The 18,247-nt window shown below is 43.7% G+C and overlaps 1 protein-coding gene across 1 annotated transcript in view; it reads right to left on the bottom strand.

Moving 5' to 3' along the window:
* LOC141167323 (zinc metalloproteinase-disintegrin-like berythractivase) overlaps positions 1-18,247 on the bottom strand; it is a 139,450-nt gene that overhangs the window by 42,016 nt on the left and 79,187 nt on the right. Inside the window, exon 13 of the mRNA XM_073654746.1 lies at positions 10,454-10,546. Coding sequence (XP_073510847.1) covers positions 10,454-10,546 — 93 coding nt within the window. The remainder of the gene's footprint in view (positions 1-10,453; positions 10,547-18,247) is intronic.

The following is an 18,247-nucleotide window of genomic DNA, read 5'->3' as shown; positions in this document are numbered from 1 at the left end:
CATTCACAAAATAAAATGAAGCAAAAATAAGTACATCTTTGCATGACTACTTTTCTTCCAAGATGTTATTACATTCCAAGATGGGATCAAAAGGATAAAAAATTAAAAAAGCATTGTATTTTTTCTTGTATGGTTACAGATGTGATCATTTTTAAACCATTCCCTTTTCTGATCCTTCCCTACAATCTCATTGTAACGGATACAAAGCAAAACTAATCATCCCATACAGGGGTTGTACAGGACAAAAAGCAGCCCTGGCACGAAAACCCCACAAACCCATATACTAATAATCCAAGATGCAAATTGGTTCAGCAAATTTAGCTTTAGTTTGGAAGTTATCCCTTATCCGTGGGATAGGGATTAACATCACAATCACTTGTGGACCTGTAGTGCAGTGCGGTAGCCACGGGTGAGGCACTCGTCTTCTGTTATGCTCCGACATGCTACAAGAAAGACTGGGTCCTGACTGGTTGTTGGTGTTGTGAGGGTCTTGAGCACGTGCAGGCCCCCCTGTGGACCATAGGTTTCAGTGTTCAATAAAGGTGACTTACGTTCTAAAACACAGTCTTTATTGAATGGTGACTTGGTAAGGGTTATGTACAAGAGGTAGCGGGTACAAAGTCTTATTGACGTTTTTTCACAGTGTAAAGCATTTTCACACACACACTATCCTTCCATTGTAGTCTACTTCAGGGCCGGTGAAGCACACTGTTTCGCCCTACTTCATCACAGCTTAGCTTGTCACCACAGTCCTGACCAGCAAGTCTCTCTACCTGCTCAACGGTTCCATGTCCTATTTCTTCAGCTACTGGCGCCCTGGATCTATCGCTCAGGACCCCCACTAGTCCCACAAACAGTCCTGTTTAGGTCTGTTACGTTTGGCATTTAGCAAGCTCAGGGTTTCTCGTGACACATCATCTTATCCAAGGACCTCTTTAAGGTGGAAGGCCACTCAGTCTAGTCTTCGGTCAGTTCCAGATTGCACTACTCCATTGTCCCTTAGTCACCTTCTGTTAGTAGTTCACCCAAATGGCAGCATTACTCACAGACACTTCCTATTTCAACTTGAATCTGTCTCTATCTGTTTAACTACAGGAAGTGATCTCTTTTCCTAACACTAATTCATTCCCACTATGGGCTTCTCCCAAACATTAACATTATCCTTAACCAAATGTCGCTAACTATCCTACCTACTTTGTGTCCTAAGTCCTGAACTATGTTGTATCCTATACTGTACACTACCAAAAATATACATTGACAAACATCACATGACACAATTTATATACAAAAATACGCATGACGTAATACACATTACAACGCGATTGGTGTCTTCAGGGGTAGGAATGCGACAGTCCAGTCCACACCTATTGCAGACCGATTGTTGGGACCATGTGAATGGAGTAAATGTGCACATAATCGACTACAGCTCTAATCAGACAAAGCTCTTCAGAGCTCCGGTTCTCATGATTAGTGGGACCCCTAGCGTTTGAGTAGTTATCCTCTATCCTATGGTTAGCGGATAACTTCCAAATGTAAGATAAACATTGTCCAGGATTAATTTATTCATTTTTATTTGCACATAGGCTTGCAGACATGGAAAGTATTAAACAAACCAATACTGACCCCACTCAAATCCAATGCCTTCTTACCGTCAACAGGACAGGAAAAGTGGTAGTGTGCAGTGTTTGTATTCAGAATAATTCAGAAACTGAAAATGTCACCCAGTATACAGGACAGGAGAAGAGGTACTGTGGAGTGTATATATTTAACGTAGGATGCACCGAGCATGCTGTATACACATCACATAGGATACATTCAGACTGCTGAACACATCACACATTATACCAAGTATACAGGACAGGAGACATTTTACTGTGAAGTATACATTTATGTATGTATATAATATAAAATAAATAAATATATATTATAATATATATAGTGGCTTGCGAAAGTATTTTGCCTTGCGAAAGTATTCATCCCCTTGGCATTTTTTGTGTTTTGCTACCTCACAACCTGGAATTTCAGTTTTTTTTGAGGGTGTGCATCAGTTCATGTAAAGAACATGCCTACAACTGTGAACATTTGGCTTTCTATTTATGGTGAAGCAAACAACAAATAGGACAAAATAACTGAAAACTTCAGTGTGCATAACTATTCACCCCCCTAAAGTCAGTACTTTGTAGAGCCTCCTTTTGCGGAAATTACAGCTGCAAGTTGCTTTGGATAAATCTCTATGAGCTTTCGACATCTTGCCATTGGGATTTTTGCCCACTCCTCAAGGCAAAACTGCTCCAACTTCTTCAAGATAGATGGTTTCCTCTGGTGAACAGCAATCTTCAAGTCAGACCACATATTCTCAATTGGATTAAGGCTTGGGCTTTGACTAGGCCTCTCCTTCCCAGTCTCAAATCACTGTCAGACTGAAACAGGTTTTGCTCCAAAATATCCTTGTATTTTGCACCATCTCTCTTCCCCTTGACTCAAACTATTTCCCTGTCCCCACAGCATGATGCTGCTACCACCATGTTTCACTGTGGGGATGGTCTTCTTGGAGTGATAAGCAGTGCTTATTTTACATAGCGTTTACCTTGGTGGTAAAAAAGATACATTTTGGTCTCATCAGACCACAGCACCTTCCTCCATACATTTGGGAAGCCTCCCACATGTCTTTTGGCAAACTGAAAACGAGCCTTACAATTTTTGTATGTAAGCAAAGGCATTTTTCTGCCCACTCTTCCATAAAGACCACCTCTATGGAGTGTACGGCTTATTGTGGTCGTACGGACAGATACTCCAGTCTCTGCTTGGGAACTCTGCAGCTCCTTCAGGGTTACCTTTGTTCTCTGTGCTGCCTCTCTGATTAATGCCCTCCTTTCCTAGGCTGAGAGTTTTGGTGGGTGGCCCTCTCTTGGTAGGTTTGCTGTGGTACCATGTTCTTTCCATTTGATGATAATGGATTTTATGGTGCTCCAGGGGATCATCAGAGATTGGCATACTTTTTTATAACCCAACCCTGACTTGTACTTCTCAATAATTTTGGTGCTGACTTGTTTGGAGATCTCCTTGGTCTTCATGTTTTTTGGTTAGTGGCGCCTCTTGCTTAATGGTGTTGCAGCCTCTGTGGTCTTTCAGAAAAGGTGTGTATATAGACCATGTGACACTTAGATTGCACTCAGGTGGACTTCCTTTCACTAATGTGACTTATGGAGGTAATTTCTTGCACCAGAAATTTTTAGCAAAATGGGTGAATACATATGCACATACCAATTTTTAGTTATTTGATCCCATAAATTTAATTTATTACTCTATTTTTCTCACATCACTTCACCAACTTAGACTATTTAATGCTTCTACATCACACACAAATCAGATTACAAAAATATTAAAACACAGGTTGAAATGTAACAAAATTAGTAAAAAGCCAAGGGGGGTGGTGAATACTTTTGCATACCCACTTTATATACACCTGTTGCAGTGTATCTTATATGATGTATACCGTAGTCTCAGTGTATCCTATGTGAAGTGTATACAGCAGACTTTCAGTGTATCCTATGTGATGTATATACACTAGTCGCAGTGATGTATATGCAGTAGAGTGTATATACAGCAGAGTCTCAGTGTCTCTTATATGATATATATACTAACTGCTATGTGATGTAAATGGCAGAGTCTCAGTTTATCATATTTGGTATATACAGCAGTCTCAGAGTTTGCTATGTGATATTTACGCAAAAATCCCAGTGGCAAGATGTGGAAAGCTCATAGAGACTTATCCAAAGCGACTTGCAGCTGTAATTGCCGCAAAAGGAGGCTCAGCAAAGTTCTGCCATTAGGGGGGTGAATAGTTATGCACACTGAAATTTTCAGCTATTTTGTCCTATTTGTTGTTTGCTTTGCAAGCCAGTGTACATCACATAGCATACACTGAAAGTCTGCTGTATACATCACATAGGATACACCAAGACTCTGCTGTATACCTCACATAGCATACACTGACAATGCTGTCTATATATCACATAGGACACACAGAGACTGCTCTATATACATCAAACAGGAGACACAGAGATGGTATAAATGACATGGGATAAAATGAGACTGCTTAATATACATAAGAGACACTGATATAGTTGTGTATACAGTACAGACCAAGGAGGAGAGTGATGGTGTGCTACGCCAGATGACCTCGCCTCCACAGTCACCAGACCTGAACCCAATCGAGATGGTTTGGGGTGAGCTGGACAGCAGAGTGAAGGCAAAAGGGCCAACAAGTGAAAATCTCTGGGAACTCCTTCAAGATTGTTGGAAGACCATTTCCGGTGACTACCTCTTGAAGCTCATCAAGAGAATGCCAAGAGTGTGCAAAGCAGTCATCAAAGCAAAAGGTGGCTACTGTGAAGAACCTAGAATATAAGACATATTTTCAGTTGTTTCACACTTTTTTGTTAAGTATATAATTCCACATGTGTTAATTCATAGGTTTGATGCCTTCAGTGTGAATGTACAATTTTCAAAGTCATGAAAATACAGAAAAATCTTTAAATGAGAAGGTGTGTCCAAACTTTTGGTCTGTACATCACCAGGGATACAATGAGATCTGCTGTATATACGCCATATAGGAGACATTGAGACTCTGCTGAATATAAATCACATAGGACTGAGACTGCTATATACTTCACATATTACACCCAGTATATAAGACTGGAGAAGTGTTACTGTGCAGCATATATTTATAAACACATATATCATATATATATATATATTTGTGTACATACAGTATATAGGATACATTAAGAATGCTTTATACATCACATAGGGAACAATGAGACTCTGCTGTATATACATCACATAAGAGACACTGAAACTGTGTGTGTCTATCAGATAAGATACACTGAGATCCAGTTGTACAAATCGCATAGGAAAAACTGAGACTGTTGTATACATCACATAAGATACACTAAGACTGCTGTATACATCACATAGGATGCACTGAGACTCTGTCGTATACATCATATAGGATGCACTGAGGCTGCCATATACTTCACATAGGAAACACAGACTCTGCAGTATATACATCACATAGGGGACACTGGGATTGTTGTATACCTCACCCATTACACCTGATATATAAGATAAGAAAAGTGGTACTGTGCAGTGTATATTTATATACATATATATATCTTATATATGTACATACATCACATAGGATACATGGAGACTGCTATATACGTCACATAGGAGACACTGAGACTCTGCTGAAACATCACATATGAGACACTAAGACTGCTGTATACATCACATAGGATACACTAAGACTGTTGTACACATCACAATAGAGACACAGACTCTGCCGTTTACATCACATAGGATACACTGAGACTTCTATATACTTCACACAGGAGACACAGAAACTGTAGTGTATAGATCACAGAGGAGATACTGAGACTCTACTGTATATACATCACATAAGAGACACTAAGACTGCTGAATACATCAGTCACATATGATACACTGAGATTGCTGTCTACGTAACATAGGATACAGTAAGATTGTGTTACATGCACGCCGCCTAAGTTCAGATAGGGGCGAGACCTTTTACATGAATTCGTTGGAATCCTGGGGGAACCGTTACTCAGGGTGACAATAGGCTGCAGCTTCTCTCAGGCACACGATAGATTCAGTTGCTGACCAGACACATCTGACACGAGTCTTCATAAATGGTAGAACAGTAACATTTAATGAGGCACGGCCAGTGCAATACAAATGTAGTTTGAGCAACAGGCTCCCGTAATAACAGTACAGTCTCCTTTGCAGCACAGCAGTGCATATTCTATTATCCGGTAGCATAGTACAGCATAGTTTTAATGCATACACAACCACAGGCTTTTCCTTCACAAGGACTCAATAGTACACAGCATTCTTTATCATGCATGGAGATGGAGGGGGGAGGGTTTGATGAGGAAGATGATCTTTATGGCAGGATTCCTTTCAGTCCTTATCTTCCTGCCCGATAATACTCCACACTGTTAACTCAGGGAGTCTAACTGACCTTTGTTTAGCTTCCCTCCTGACCTGAATTCTGTTCCCTTGCTTTCTGTGAGATACAGATCATACGCCACTGTGGTGCCCTGCTGCGCACTGGTGCCACAGAACCCAGAAGGGTGCATGGATGGACTGCTCCACAAGAGGCCCTCACACATTCACACACCTCCACCCTACCACCTCAGACCACCAGAGGGAGCCCGATAGGGATATATATAGGGAGGGATGAGCCAGGCAGCTCAGTTAGTCAGAGTTTAGTGTTCAGTCAGACTGAGAGAGTCTGAGAGCGTGCTGACGCTCAGAGAGCAGCGAAGAGGCAGCACGCTGGCTGCTGTGCTTAGGCGAGCCAAGGCCTACAGCACGAGTGAGGGCCCTGAGTGTGACCGAAGGCGAGAGGAGAAGGAAGAAGTAGCGAGGGGGCAGAGGAGCATACCAAGCTCACCCCAAGATATATACCGGACACCGGGTCCACGCCTACGGGGACCCTTTATACCCAGTAGGGACCACCGGAACCCCTGGAGGACTACAGGTCCCAGGTTTACCAAACGCTGACTACAGTACCAGGGCTAGGAGTCACGGAGGCCCCAGCGTCCAGGGAGAGTGATCTCCAGGAGAAAGCCCTACCTCCAGGTCAGCAGGTGCAAGGGAGAGACAGTAACCAAGCTAGGCCTAGTTCCAGGCAGGCCAGAAGCTTAGCGAGTAAAGCCACGGATCAGGAGGCCCTATACCCGCTCATTGGGGAGAGTCCAGAAGTGCGCCCTTCGTCCGGAGTACCCTGGACCGTGCCTGCATCATCACCAGTAAAGGTACTGAAGCTTACCCCCATGTGAGTGTCCGTCTTTCCTCCGGGACCGTCCTGCCGTCTCTCACCAGCATCCACCATTCACCCCTACACTGCCCTGGAGCTAGCTCTACTTGTGGAGAGCCACACCATCCCTGCTGCCGTAACACCAGCTCCAGAGGACTGCTCCACAGCTGCGGCACCCTTTAGCCGCAATCCACAGGTGGCGTCACGAACACTTTCCAAATCCCCTATAAACTATTCCCACTTTTACTGACCGCCCTGGGTCAAGGACCGGGCCAGCTACCGTGATATCCCCCAGCAAACAGAGGCCCGGCTGCCGAGTGCCCCACGGCCCAGGGGGCGCGTCACCACCTTTCTCTTAGGCTCTGGCCAGGCAGTAAACAACTTCCCCACAACCCCCCTGGGGCTCTGCTAAAACACTCCCCTTCTCCTGTGACTGTGTTAACCCCTCTAGTTGCTTGATGCTTCTGGAGCACAACACTTCCTGTCTCCTGTGCTTGTGTTACTTCTAATAGTTGCTGAATGCTTTTAAAGCAACAGCACTACTACTGCATGTCACACTCTGCAACAGCACTACTTCTGCATGTCACAATATCTATATGTATCACATAGATTACACTAAGACTTCATGGTTTAGTATAAGGCATTGCAAGTCTATGCAGTGTTTTATGTTGCTGATTTTATTTATGTGATTATTTCTCCTGGCCATTTCCTTCCCCATACACCTGTACATTCAGTTCAGCAGGATTTGCATATGGGCTGATTCTTGTTGGCACCCATACACATTGAATGATCAGCTGGTCCCACTGAAATGAGCATGTTCAGCTGATATTTTGTACATCTAATGTACAGTATATATACTGTAGTTTTACAGGGGTGGTCTGAAACGAACACTGATTTAATCCTAAATGTCTATTTAATGTAATAATCTGATTGCTTTTCTAATATACTTTAATTAAAAATTCCATACCGTTCCCTCTCTAAAAGTTTTATTTTTTTATTTCTTTTTACCAACTTCCTGCTTGATGACATTTCATTTGAGAATCCCCAGTGCATGCTAGGATACTCAAATGAGACGTCATCAGGGGACTCAGTCAATCAGTTACTGCCGCAGCCTCTGTCCCCTTCCTGAAACCAAGCGTCATCAGTGATATTCGTTTAACACTCCAACACAGTTTTTTTTCCAGTACTGTAGTGACACTTTAAATCTAAGTCCCCTACCTCCGGTCGTATATTCACCCTCCGACGTTTTCACAGTTTTTTCGGTGCCGCGCTTGTCCCCCTGTGCCATTTTGTGACAGTAGCTTATGACTGGCTGAAGTCTGAAGCTATGTCACATGTTCTCAATACAAGTATATGAGAGCCAGAATGAGGGCAGAACGAGGCTCTCATAGACTTGTATTGAAAAGTGACCTCCGCGCAGCTCCATGAAACACTGAAGCTGCAAGCAGATCACTTTTCGACTGAGACGGGAGCGATGCTGGAAATGGATGAAGGCGGCGGCATGTGAGTGTCAGACAGTGGGCAGGGGAATTACAATTTGCCCCCTGTCTTTTTGCAAAAAAATGCTGGAGTGGTGCTTTAAGGGGCTGAGCTAGTCCCTGCTCTACTTAGAATGTGTCATTTGTCAATTCTGAAGTATGCTCAGTAGGAAATTGTCACTGTGCAATATTCTTTTTAATGCACAATGACAGTGCACTCCCTCACTGGCTTTGATGAGAAGTGACAAGCCAGCAACAAAGCACACTGTCAGTGTGCACATTGTAAGGCGATAACCCGGCAAGCAGGAAAAGCAGAGGCCAGCTTCACCCGCGAAACCGATGCGGGAGCGAGAGAGCATACTTTCACTGTGCATTAAAAAGAATATTGCACAGTGACAAGATCCTACCGAGCATATGTCGGAATCGACAACCGACGCATGCACAGTAGAGCAGGGACTAGCCCAACCCCTGAAGCTGACATCACTGATGATGCTTTGTTTCAGTGTGGGGACAGAGGCTGCGACGGTGACTGCTGCCTCTGTACCCTAATGACATCTCAATTGAGAATCCCAGCTTGCACTTGGTAAAAAAAATGATAGAGTAGAGAGGGAACAGTAGAGAATTTTTAATTATAGTATATTAGAACAGCAATAAGATTATTTCATTAAACAGATAGACATTAAGGATTAATCAGTGTTAGTTTTGTCCTACCTCTTTAAAGCTTATTTTACCCCCAAATTTTACAAGCAGATATGTAATGAATTCACTTTATAGGATCCACATGCATTACTCAACTCTTGATTTGGATAGTGAGATAAAGCATTTTATAATATTAATACCTTCACCACCCAGCGATTTACCATTTCTGAGTTTTCATTTTTTGCTCGCCTTCTTGTAAGAGCCATAACGTTGTTATTTTTCCGTTCACATAGCTGTATAAGGGTTTTCTTTTGTGGGACGAGTTGTACTTTTGAATGAAGCTATTCATTTTATCATGTGATGCACTGGAAAATGATAAAAAAATTCAAAGTGCAATGAAATTGCAAAAAAAGTGCAATTCCATAACTGTTTTTTGGGTTTTCATTTTCCATGTTCATTATATGGTAAAACTGAACTTGAGATATGATTCCCCAGTTCAGTATGAGTGCGCAGATGCTAAACATATATAGTTTTTTTTTTATTTAAGTGGTGAAAAAAAATTCATTAATTTGTCCCAAAACATTTTTTCACTTTCGTTACCATTTTCCAAGACCTGTAACATTTTAATTTTTCGGGATCTGGGGCTGGGTGACGGCTTATTTTTTGCGTCGTGAGCTGACATTTTCGTTGATTTCCTTTTGGGGTAGATATGGTGTATTCATTTTATTGCAATGTTGCGGCATCCAAAAAACGTAATTCTGGCGTTTTGATTTATTTTCTCGTTACACCGTTTATCGATTGGATACATTTATTTTATATTTTCTTAGATCAGATATTTATGAGTGCAGCAATACCAAATATGTGTATTTTTTATGTTTTATTTTAATGGGGCAAAAGGGAAGTAATTTGAACTTTTGTGTCTTTTTATTTTTTTTTTATATTTTTTTACTTATTTTGTATTTAATAGTCCCCTTAGGGGACTTGAAGCTATGCTCGTCCGATCACTTGAGCTATACATAGGAGTGCATCAGCACTGCTATGTATAGCAGAAATCACAGTCTCCCATGAACGCTGTGACAACCCATCAGCGCCTCGTATGATGGGGGCGTGTCGATGGGCAGGATTTGTGACGTGCTTCCGGCCAGGGTACGTTAAATCCCACTGTCAGAGATTGACAGCGGGATTTAACTAGTTAACATCCGTGGGAGTACACCGTTCCACCTGCGGCTGTTAGAGGCACTTTATGGCTGATTAAAGCATCCATCAAGTGCGGGGAAAGATGCAGGCTCAGCATGTAAGCCTGCATCAAATGCAGGGACACAACATTTCACTTAAATATACGTAAAAGTTTGTGAAAGGATTAAGTTACAGGGGACTTATCCTGATACGCAATCTCCCCTCCAATATCCCGCTACAATATCTCTGCTCCCCCACGTGGCATATAAGGAGAATTACTATGTCATTCATTTGCTTGACTTTATACACTCACCTTACAATCTTGGCAGCACAGATCAACATCATCACACTGACATCCTGGCTTCAGTGTACAGGTCTGAGCATCACAACAATTACTTGTACATTCCTAGCCAAGACACAACATAACATTAAATATTTAATATATAAAGCATTATTCAAAAAAATTGGAAATACAGGTAGATGGAGGGAGGTGATAGATTTATAACCATACATGTAGGAAAAAGGGATGTGCGTCCCACACAGGATTAAATCAAACAATGTTATATATCACACAGAATGTGGGCACCAGAATATACCATAAATCTAGTTATGCCATATTGCAACACCTCATTTGGTCTAAAGATATAAGTGTAGTATTAGCATGATGACACACAAAGACATTTCACCTAATAATAGCTAACAAACAATGGTGCATCAAAAACAGGTTAATGTATCATGTACCTGAAAAAATCAGACCAAGTAGGCAAGAGATTCCCTGGATGGGTGCACGTCCACCCTAACCCGCATTTGACGGAGCCTTCGTTAGGTACCCGGGTTGGCTGGAAATAGGATTACAGGTTGGGAGTGGGCCGATTGGTGCGTGGGAGGCTCAACGGGCTTTGATAGACTACGTGAGAGAGTGACTTGTGGCCTAGCGTGAAAACCTGGTGACCACCGCTAGGGCCAGAGCTTCAGAGAACTTACGTGTTACTCCCACGACTGGGTGCACAACCTTTGTGAAGAGGACATTAATGTTAAATAGTGAAACACTTTCTTTGCTATTCCAAGCTTAATGTTGTTCATTCTATTGTTGATTTTCCTTGTTACTCAGGCTGCGTGCCCACTATGCGTTTTTCAAGCGTTTTTGCCGGGAATTTCCGCAGCGAAAACGCTTAAAACTTGCTTGGTAATACGTGCCCCATGGTCCCCAATGATAATCCGCATGTGCTGTGCACATGCTGTGGAAATTTCCGCTGCAGATTATCATTGCGGAAAAATACGCAGCATATCCATTAACTTAGCGGACATGCAGCGTAATCGCCGCCATTGACTTGCATTGGACCGCGTGACATCCACATCACTGCATCTGTACATGTGGATATCACACGGTTCAATGTGCAGATGGTACCCAGGTCTGGAGGAGAGGAGACTCTCATCAAGACCTGGGTACCATAGAACCTGTTAAAAAAATAATTTAAAATAAAAAAAAGATTATACTTACCTTCTGATGTCCTCCCGGTATTTTCTCCCCTCTGTCTGGTCTGCAGTATGGGTCGCAGTGTTGTAAAGGACCTGCCATGACGTCATTTAGTCATGTGACCTGTCACATGACTCAATGACGTCACCGCAGGTCCTTCACACCACCGCGAGCCGCCCAAGACACCGGACGCAGCAGAGAAAACACCGGGAGGACATCGGAAGGTGAGTATAATCTTTTTTTTATTTTTTACCATTCTTATTCTATTTTTTTTTTAACTAACTTGGTCACACTACTATAAATCCATGCCGGTTGCATGGATTTATATAGTGTGAACAAGTTGTCAAGCACTTTTCCAAGTGATGCTAAAATCACTTGGAAAGCGCTTGATAACCCGCATGCAGAAATGCAGGAAAAACACTTGACAAAAGCTTCTACCTGGCGGGAAAAACGCATGTAAAAACCGCATGCGCTTTTCCTGCCAGGGAGAAGCGGAAAAAATATGCAGCATTTCTGCATCGTTGGCACATAGCCTAACACTGATTATTTAAGGTTACTGCTGTATATATAGAATTATATCAACCCCTGACTGTTCCCGCCTTGTGATCTCTGTGCGTTGCAGCCAGACACCTGCATTACACATGTATGGCTTGTTACAATGACAGTACAGGTATAGGTCTCGTTTTTTTTCATGTAGAGCCTTACACCTATGTGACCTGACAACTGTTTCCTTCAGGTTCCAGGACAACCATGTGAACTACAGCCTATGGCTATTTTCACACACGTTGTGTTTTGCTGCGTGTTTTGCAGCAGATTTATATGCGTCTATAACTGCGTCTAGCAGTACCAGCAAAGTCTATGAGAAACCAGAATTCTCTGGTCACACATGTTGCTATTATATTTGGAAAATAGAACATGTCACTTCTTTCAGCGTTTTTGCAGCGTTTTTTCGCCCATAGGAAGTAATGGGTGGTGAAAAAAAGGCTGCAAATACGCACCTGTGTTTTTTGCTGCGTATTTGCAGCGTTTCTGATGGCAAAATGGAATGGAATTCTTTTTTTTTCACAGAACTTTATGTAAATGCCTAAATAGAGATAGAAGGACAGCGAAAAAAACGCTGCAAAAACGCATCAAAAAATGCAGGGAAACCTGCTTTTTTGACGCAGCTGTTTTCCTGCCAGAGAAAAGTTGTCAGCAGATTTGCAGCAGATTTAGCTGCAGAAAAAAAAACACTGTGTGTGTGAAAATAGCCTAAATGTTTAGTTGCACCCTATATGCGAAAACACCCTAATCAAAGTCTTTATGCCAGCATTCTGGCATAAAAGAGTTAGCATCATGCAGAGGCACACAATAAAAATGTAGATATTTTTATACCAGGCTCATCACAGAAGGGGGCATAATCATCAGTGGTCTAACAGATTTACAATAATTTAAGCAAGAAATTGGCATACATAAGAAAATCTCATAGCTGGAGTAGATTTCAGAGGGCTGTGGATCCAGACTGGCGTATAAAATGCCAATCTTGATGAATTCCACCCACATTGTGTTTTTTAAATTTGCATTCTTGCAGCATTTTTTTTGTCATGTTTTTTTTCGTATCAAAAATCACTGCAGCCATGTTTCAGCGTGAAGTCAACATGAAAAAATGAAACACACTTTGGTGACTTGTTTTGTGGCGTTTTTCTATTGGCTTTTTGTGTTTTTTTTTTCCCCAGGGCAGCATGGTCTAGTTCATTGGATTTTTGTACTTACTGTAAAATCCTAATACATTGAGTTTATACAACCTGCCACTTGACACATGGTGAGCTAGATCATTTCCTAGGGTGCTAGGAAGCTCCGTTTAGAGCCAGAAGCAGAAAAAGAGCAACCCCAAATAAAGAAAGTTTCTTTAACAAATGACAGGCAGCACCCAACATGATGTGCCCTGAAAGAAAAACAATTCCCATTGGAAACCAAACCTCATCTCCAAAAAGAAGAACAAAGGAAATAAAGTCTGAGCTGTGTCCCCCAAGGTATTCAATAAAAAAGGGATTTTACTATACGTACAAAAATCATATTTTCATGTTAGTATCATTGGAGGACATAGGACTGTGGGAGGTCCTAGAGCAGAAACAATAAGTTGGAAAAACAAGAGCTGACGATGTGGCCACCTAGCAGTTAGCAGTCCACAGCAATTTATGCACTAAGTTGACATCAGAAGCCATAAAGTGGATATGGTAAAATTTTGCAAAGGTGTGGACAGAGGTCTGATGTCTGACCACCTAATAGGCTCTGACTACCCTTGTGAAATGAGGGGTAGCCCGAATTGTCGGAGATTTACTATAGATCTTGTAGGCTTCCACAATATTTGACCTGATCCACTTGGAAATGATTGTCTTGGAGGCTGTCAGGCCCTTGCATAGCCCATAAAGGAACACAACGAGAGAATTGGAATGTCGGAAAGCTTTCTTAATGGAAAGATAGGACATAATTGCTTTGACCAGATACTGATGGTGAAAGGAAGGCTCCTGGGGATGGAAGGAAGATGGGAAAAAGGTTGGAGAGATGATGTTATCATCTGCTTATGAAGGCCAAAAACATCTTTGTGTAACGGACTGGGTAGTGGAACTACTGTACTAGGTACCACACCAAGTCTGACCTAGGATGCACGGCAGTTGACGATACCGCAATCCGAGGAAAGATGAGCGGTGCAGAACCAGGTGCTACACCAGGGCAGACCTCAGGTGGATGCCAGCTGACCCCCAAGGGACAGGAGGCAGGAACGACCAGGAATGGTAGACTTGGCTAGTAATGGCTGCCACGGTGACTGGCACAACTGACACACAATCAGACAGGTGGACTGGTGGGCACGACTGGTATCACAGCAGGCAAGTGCTGGCGGGTACAGCTGATATACAGACAGGCAGTCAGGCATGTCTTCACTGCTGACTGGAGCAGGAGTGGTATCGGGATCTTTGAAAAAACAACTGAGGACGACAGGTTTGAGGAGATACACGTGAAAAGAATTGGGGATCCGTAAAGAGGCCGGAAGTCTGAGCTTGTAGGTTACTGGATTGATCTGTTTTAGAACCTCGAAGGGACCAATGAAGCAAGGACCCAGTTTAAAGGATGATACCTTGAGATAAATATACGTAGACGACAGCCCTACCTTGTCCCCAGGATGAAACAGAGACAGATCTAGACGTCTCTTGTCTGCGTGTTTTTTTAATTCGTTCCAAGGACTTCAATAATGTGGACTTGGTGTCCTCCCAAATCTTAGAAAAATCTTCGATGATGGCTCCTGTAGCAGGAATATCGGAGGTAGTAGAAACAGGGAACTGAATATTGGGATGTTGACCGTAGACTACAAAAAATGGAGATCTAGAAATACCAAAGTTCAGGGCACCAAACTACATTGTAACTGAAGCAGACTCCAAGACTATGCGGATTCAACCCAAAGAAAAATATTGAGTCATTACTACTTCGATTTATATCAAACCAATATATACATTTTATTAATGACAAGAAAAAAAACATGATAAAAACATATACAACGGGTATTAAACCCAAATACATAGAGAGACAGTTTCCTCAAATAGATGCAAGGTAAGTTTAGGAACCATGTAGTGGGTGTGGGTGGAGGAAGAAGCTCAGGGGAGCACTTGTTAGGGATAGTATATAGAGAGAAGCCATCTTGGGTGTGAGAGTTCAGTCACAGGAAGGCAATCTGAGAGGAGAAGTAGAGGGAGCAGGAGCTCTGTAGGAGCTCTGCTCTGGAGGAGGGCCTAGCCAGAGAGGCCCAAGACTGAAGAGAGAGAGAGGAGCAGGAGAAAGCCTCCAGGAACGTGGAAGGGACCCCAGGGGTACGGGTAGTGCTGGAGGCCACCAGTACGCCCGAATCTATCAGGAGGTGGAGGGGTCAGGTCTCACAGAGGGGACCGGTCCCTAAACTAGCAGAGTTCTTTAAGCCTCAACTAGGAAACCGGAGGCTGCAGTATTTCAGGTACTGCAGACAAAAGCCAAATCTAATCACCAGAAAGGTGGCCATAGAGGACCCAGGGGACAGAGAAGACGTCGCCCGGCAAGGTCCGCGGCCACTGGCCTGAGACACTGGGTGTGAGGTGCAGGGAGACGGCCAGAAGGAACACATAGAAAGGGTTCCCGTTACGTACTCCGGAGAGACCTGGGAGTTTGCTGAACCCCTCCCAGAGTAAGCACAGGACGTCGTGGGAAGTTACTCTAGTACTGGTAACTGGAAGTCTAAGAAACCATGAGTAAACCCTGAGGACTGCACCTTACTGTCTCTGTGATTATTATCTGCGCCATCACCCGCGCCATACTACCCAGCATCATCTACAACACCTAAAACATCTACACTGCCCTGGAGCTAAGCTCTACCTGTGGAGAGCTAAACCAACTCTGCTGCATTCACACCAGCTCCAGAGGACCTGCTCCGCAGCGGCGGCTCCCTTTAGCCGCATACCACAGGTGGCATCACGAACTGTATATAAGAACTGTAAATCCCCTGTAAATATTCCCCTTTTGATTGACCACCCTGGGTCATGGACCGGGTCACCGCCACTGTGACATCTCCCCTAGCAACGACCGGCCCGGCTACGGAGTACCCCACGGCCCAGGGGGCGCGTCAGATGCAGCACAGGAGCTGAGAAAAGAAAGAGGGAAAGAGGTTTTCCATCCACCGATGAAACCACCAATGGATCCTGTAGATGACGGATAGGGATTTTATACCGCTCCAAAACGACCTGTTGAATAAGGTTGCCTGCGGAACCAGAGTCGAGGTAGTCTGATTCGACAAAACAGATACTGCCACAGAACATGGACACTGACAGAGTCAGCGATGGAGAGGAGCGATTTTCGCCCAGGGTGACCTCTCTTGCAAACCTTAGACTTTCCCAGTCTCTCTTGGCAGGAGCGGATTAGATGCTCAGAACTGTCACAACTGAAGCACCTTCCCTCGGCACAACGGGCCTCCTGAAGATGTTTGGTCATCTTCACCTGGTCCACCTGCATGAACTCTGAAGAAGGTTCCAGAACAGAGGCGTTTCTCACGGGTCACCTCCTTGGAACGCTCCTGATACCTGATGTCTATCAATGTTGCCAGAGACACCAGGTCATCCAAGGAGGTGGGTATATCATGACCGATCAGCTCATCCTTGATTCACAAAGAAAGGCCCTCCCAGAAGGTGGCTACCAGAGCCTCATTATTCCAGGTGAGTTCAGACAACAGGGTGCGGAAACAAACAGTGTACTCGCCCACTGTAAGGTTTCCCTGGTGCAGTCGGAGAAGAGAAGATGCTGCTGAGGATGCATGGCCAGGCTCATTGAAAACCTTCAGGAAGGCTTCCAGAAAAGATTGGAGGTTCCACACAAGAGGATCCCCTCTCTCCCATAGGGAATTGAGCCACACCAGAGCCTCACAAGAGGCCACTTTCGCATGATCTGAAACAAAAGTTCGAAGTGTAGCATGCACTAGTTAATGAATCCCTGACATAGAGCAGGATCCCCGCCATAGTGTGGAAGAGCAGACAGACGGGGTCAGAAGCCAGGTGCATAACTTGCAGACTGTTGAGGCACATTCGAAATTGTAGCCACTTGAGTAGATGTGGATTCGGCCGGAGTAGTCAGCGTGATCAGACAGGTGTTTAGCGTCCGCAGGCTGGATAGGATCTTGTCTGATTGGTACTTCTGGTGAGAGACCTCCTGGTACAGGTCAGAGATGGAGGAAGCCTGAGAGCCAACGGATTCCATGGCCTGTGCAAACTGTAATGGACTGAGTGGAACGACTATGCTGTGATCCTATGAAAGCCTGGAGGGGCGTGACTACGTACCACCCCAAGTCCGACCCAGGATGCATGGCGGCTGATGATACCACAATCAAAGGAGAGACGAGTGGGAGCGGAACCAAATGCTACACCAGGACAGACCTTGGGTGGATAGCAGCTGACCCCCAAGGGACAGGAGGCAGGAATGGTCAGGAATGGTAGACTTGGCTAGTACACGTTTCAAAAGCTCGCAGGCGTTCTTTATCTGAGCTCAGATAAAGAACGCCTCGAGTGTCTAAAACGCGTTGCTCTGATCATGTCTTGATTCATCGTTTTTATTGTCAAGGAATAAACTTTGGAATTTTAGGAGCTGGATTTCTTCCCCCTTTTTTTACGTTTAGTTACACACGTGTGGTCACACATTTCCTTGCTCCTGCACGTCCTAGAGCCAATCAGGTATGCACTTTAGAGGACATCCACTACCTTATCCTGGTCCAGTCTGGAACTTACCTCCTCATACAAGCTGATCAGATTAGTCTAACAGGACCGATTCCCCATAAATCCATACGAGAAAAAATGGTAATTCCAGCAGCCGCAAAAAAAGTTGTAAATATAATTACAGCACATTTATTAGACTGATTAAAATCGGTGGAAAAATAAAATCATATTGAAAAAAAGGAGGGCGGAGAGGGGGGGAGACACCAGGTCTACGTTTTTCAAGCTGACACGCTCTTAGTCCTGACAAGGTTTGTCTCATTACAGTAAAAATATAGACAAAAACCCTGAAAAAGGACCAATAGACATAAAAGAAACCACCACCGCCCACACATATCACCCCCGTAGGCTACCGTTACAACAGACTGCAAGA

Source organism: Phyllobates terribilis, unplaced genomic scaffold (genome assembly GCF_046119375.1).
Source record: "Phyllobates terribilis strain yellow unplaced genomic scaffold, ASM4611937v1 Scaffold_11__3_contigs__length_659146591, whole genome shotgun sequence".
NCBI lineage: Eukaryota > Metazoa > Chordata > Amphibia > Anura > Dendrobatidae > Phyllobates > Phyllobates terribilis.
This window is presented reverse-complemented; position numbering and strand designations above follow the sequence as displayed.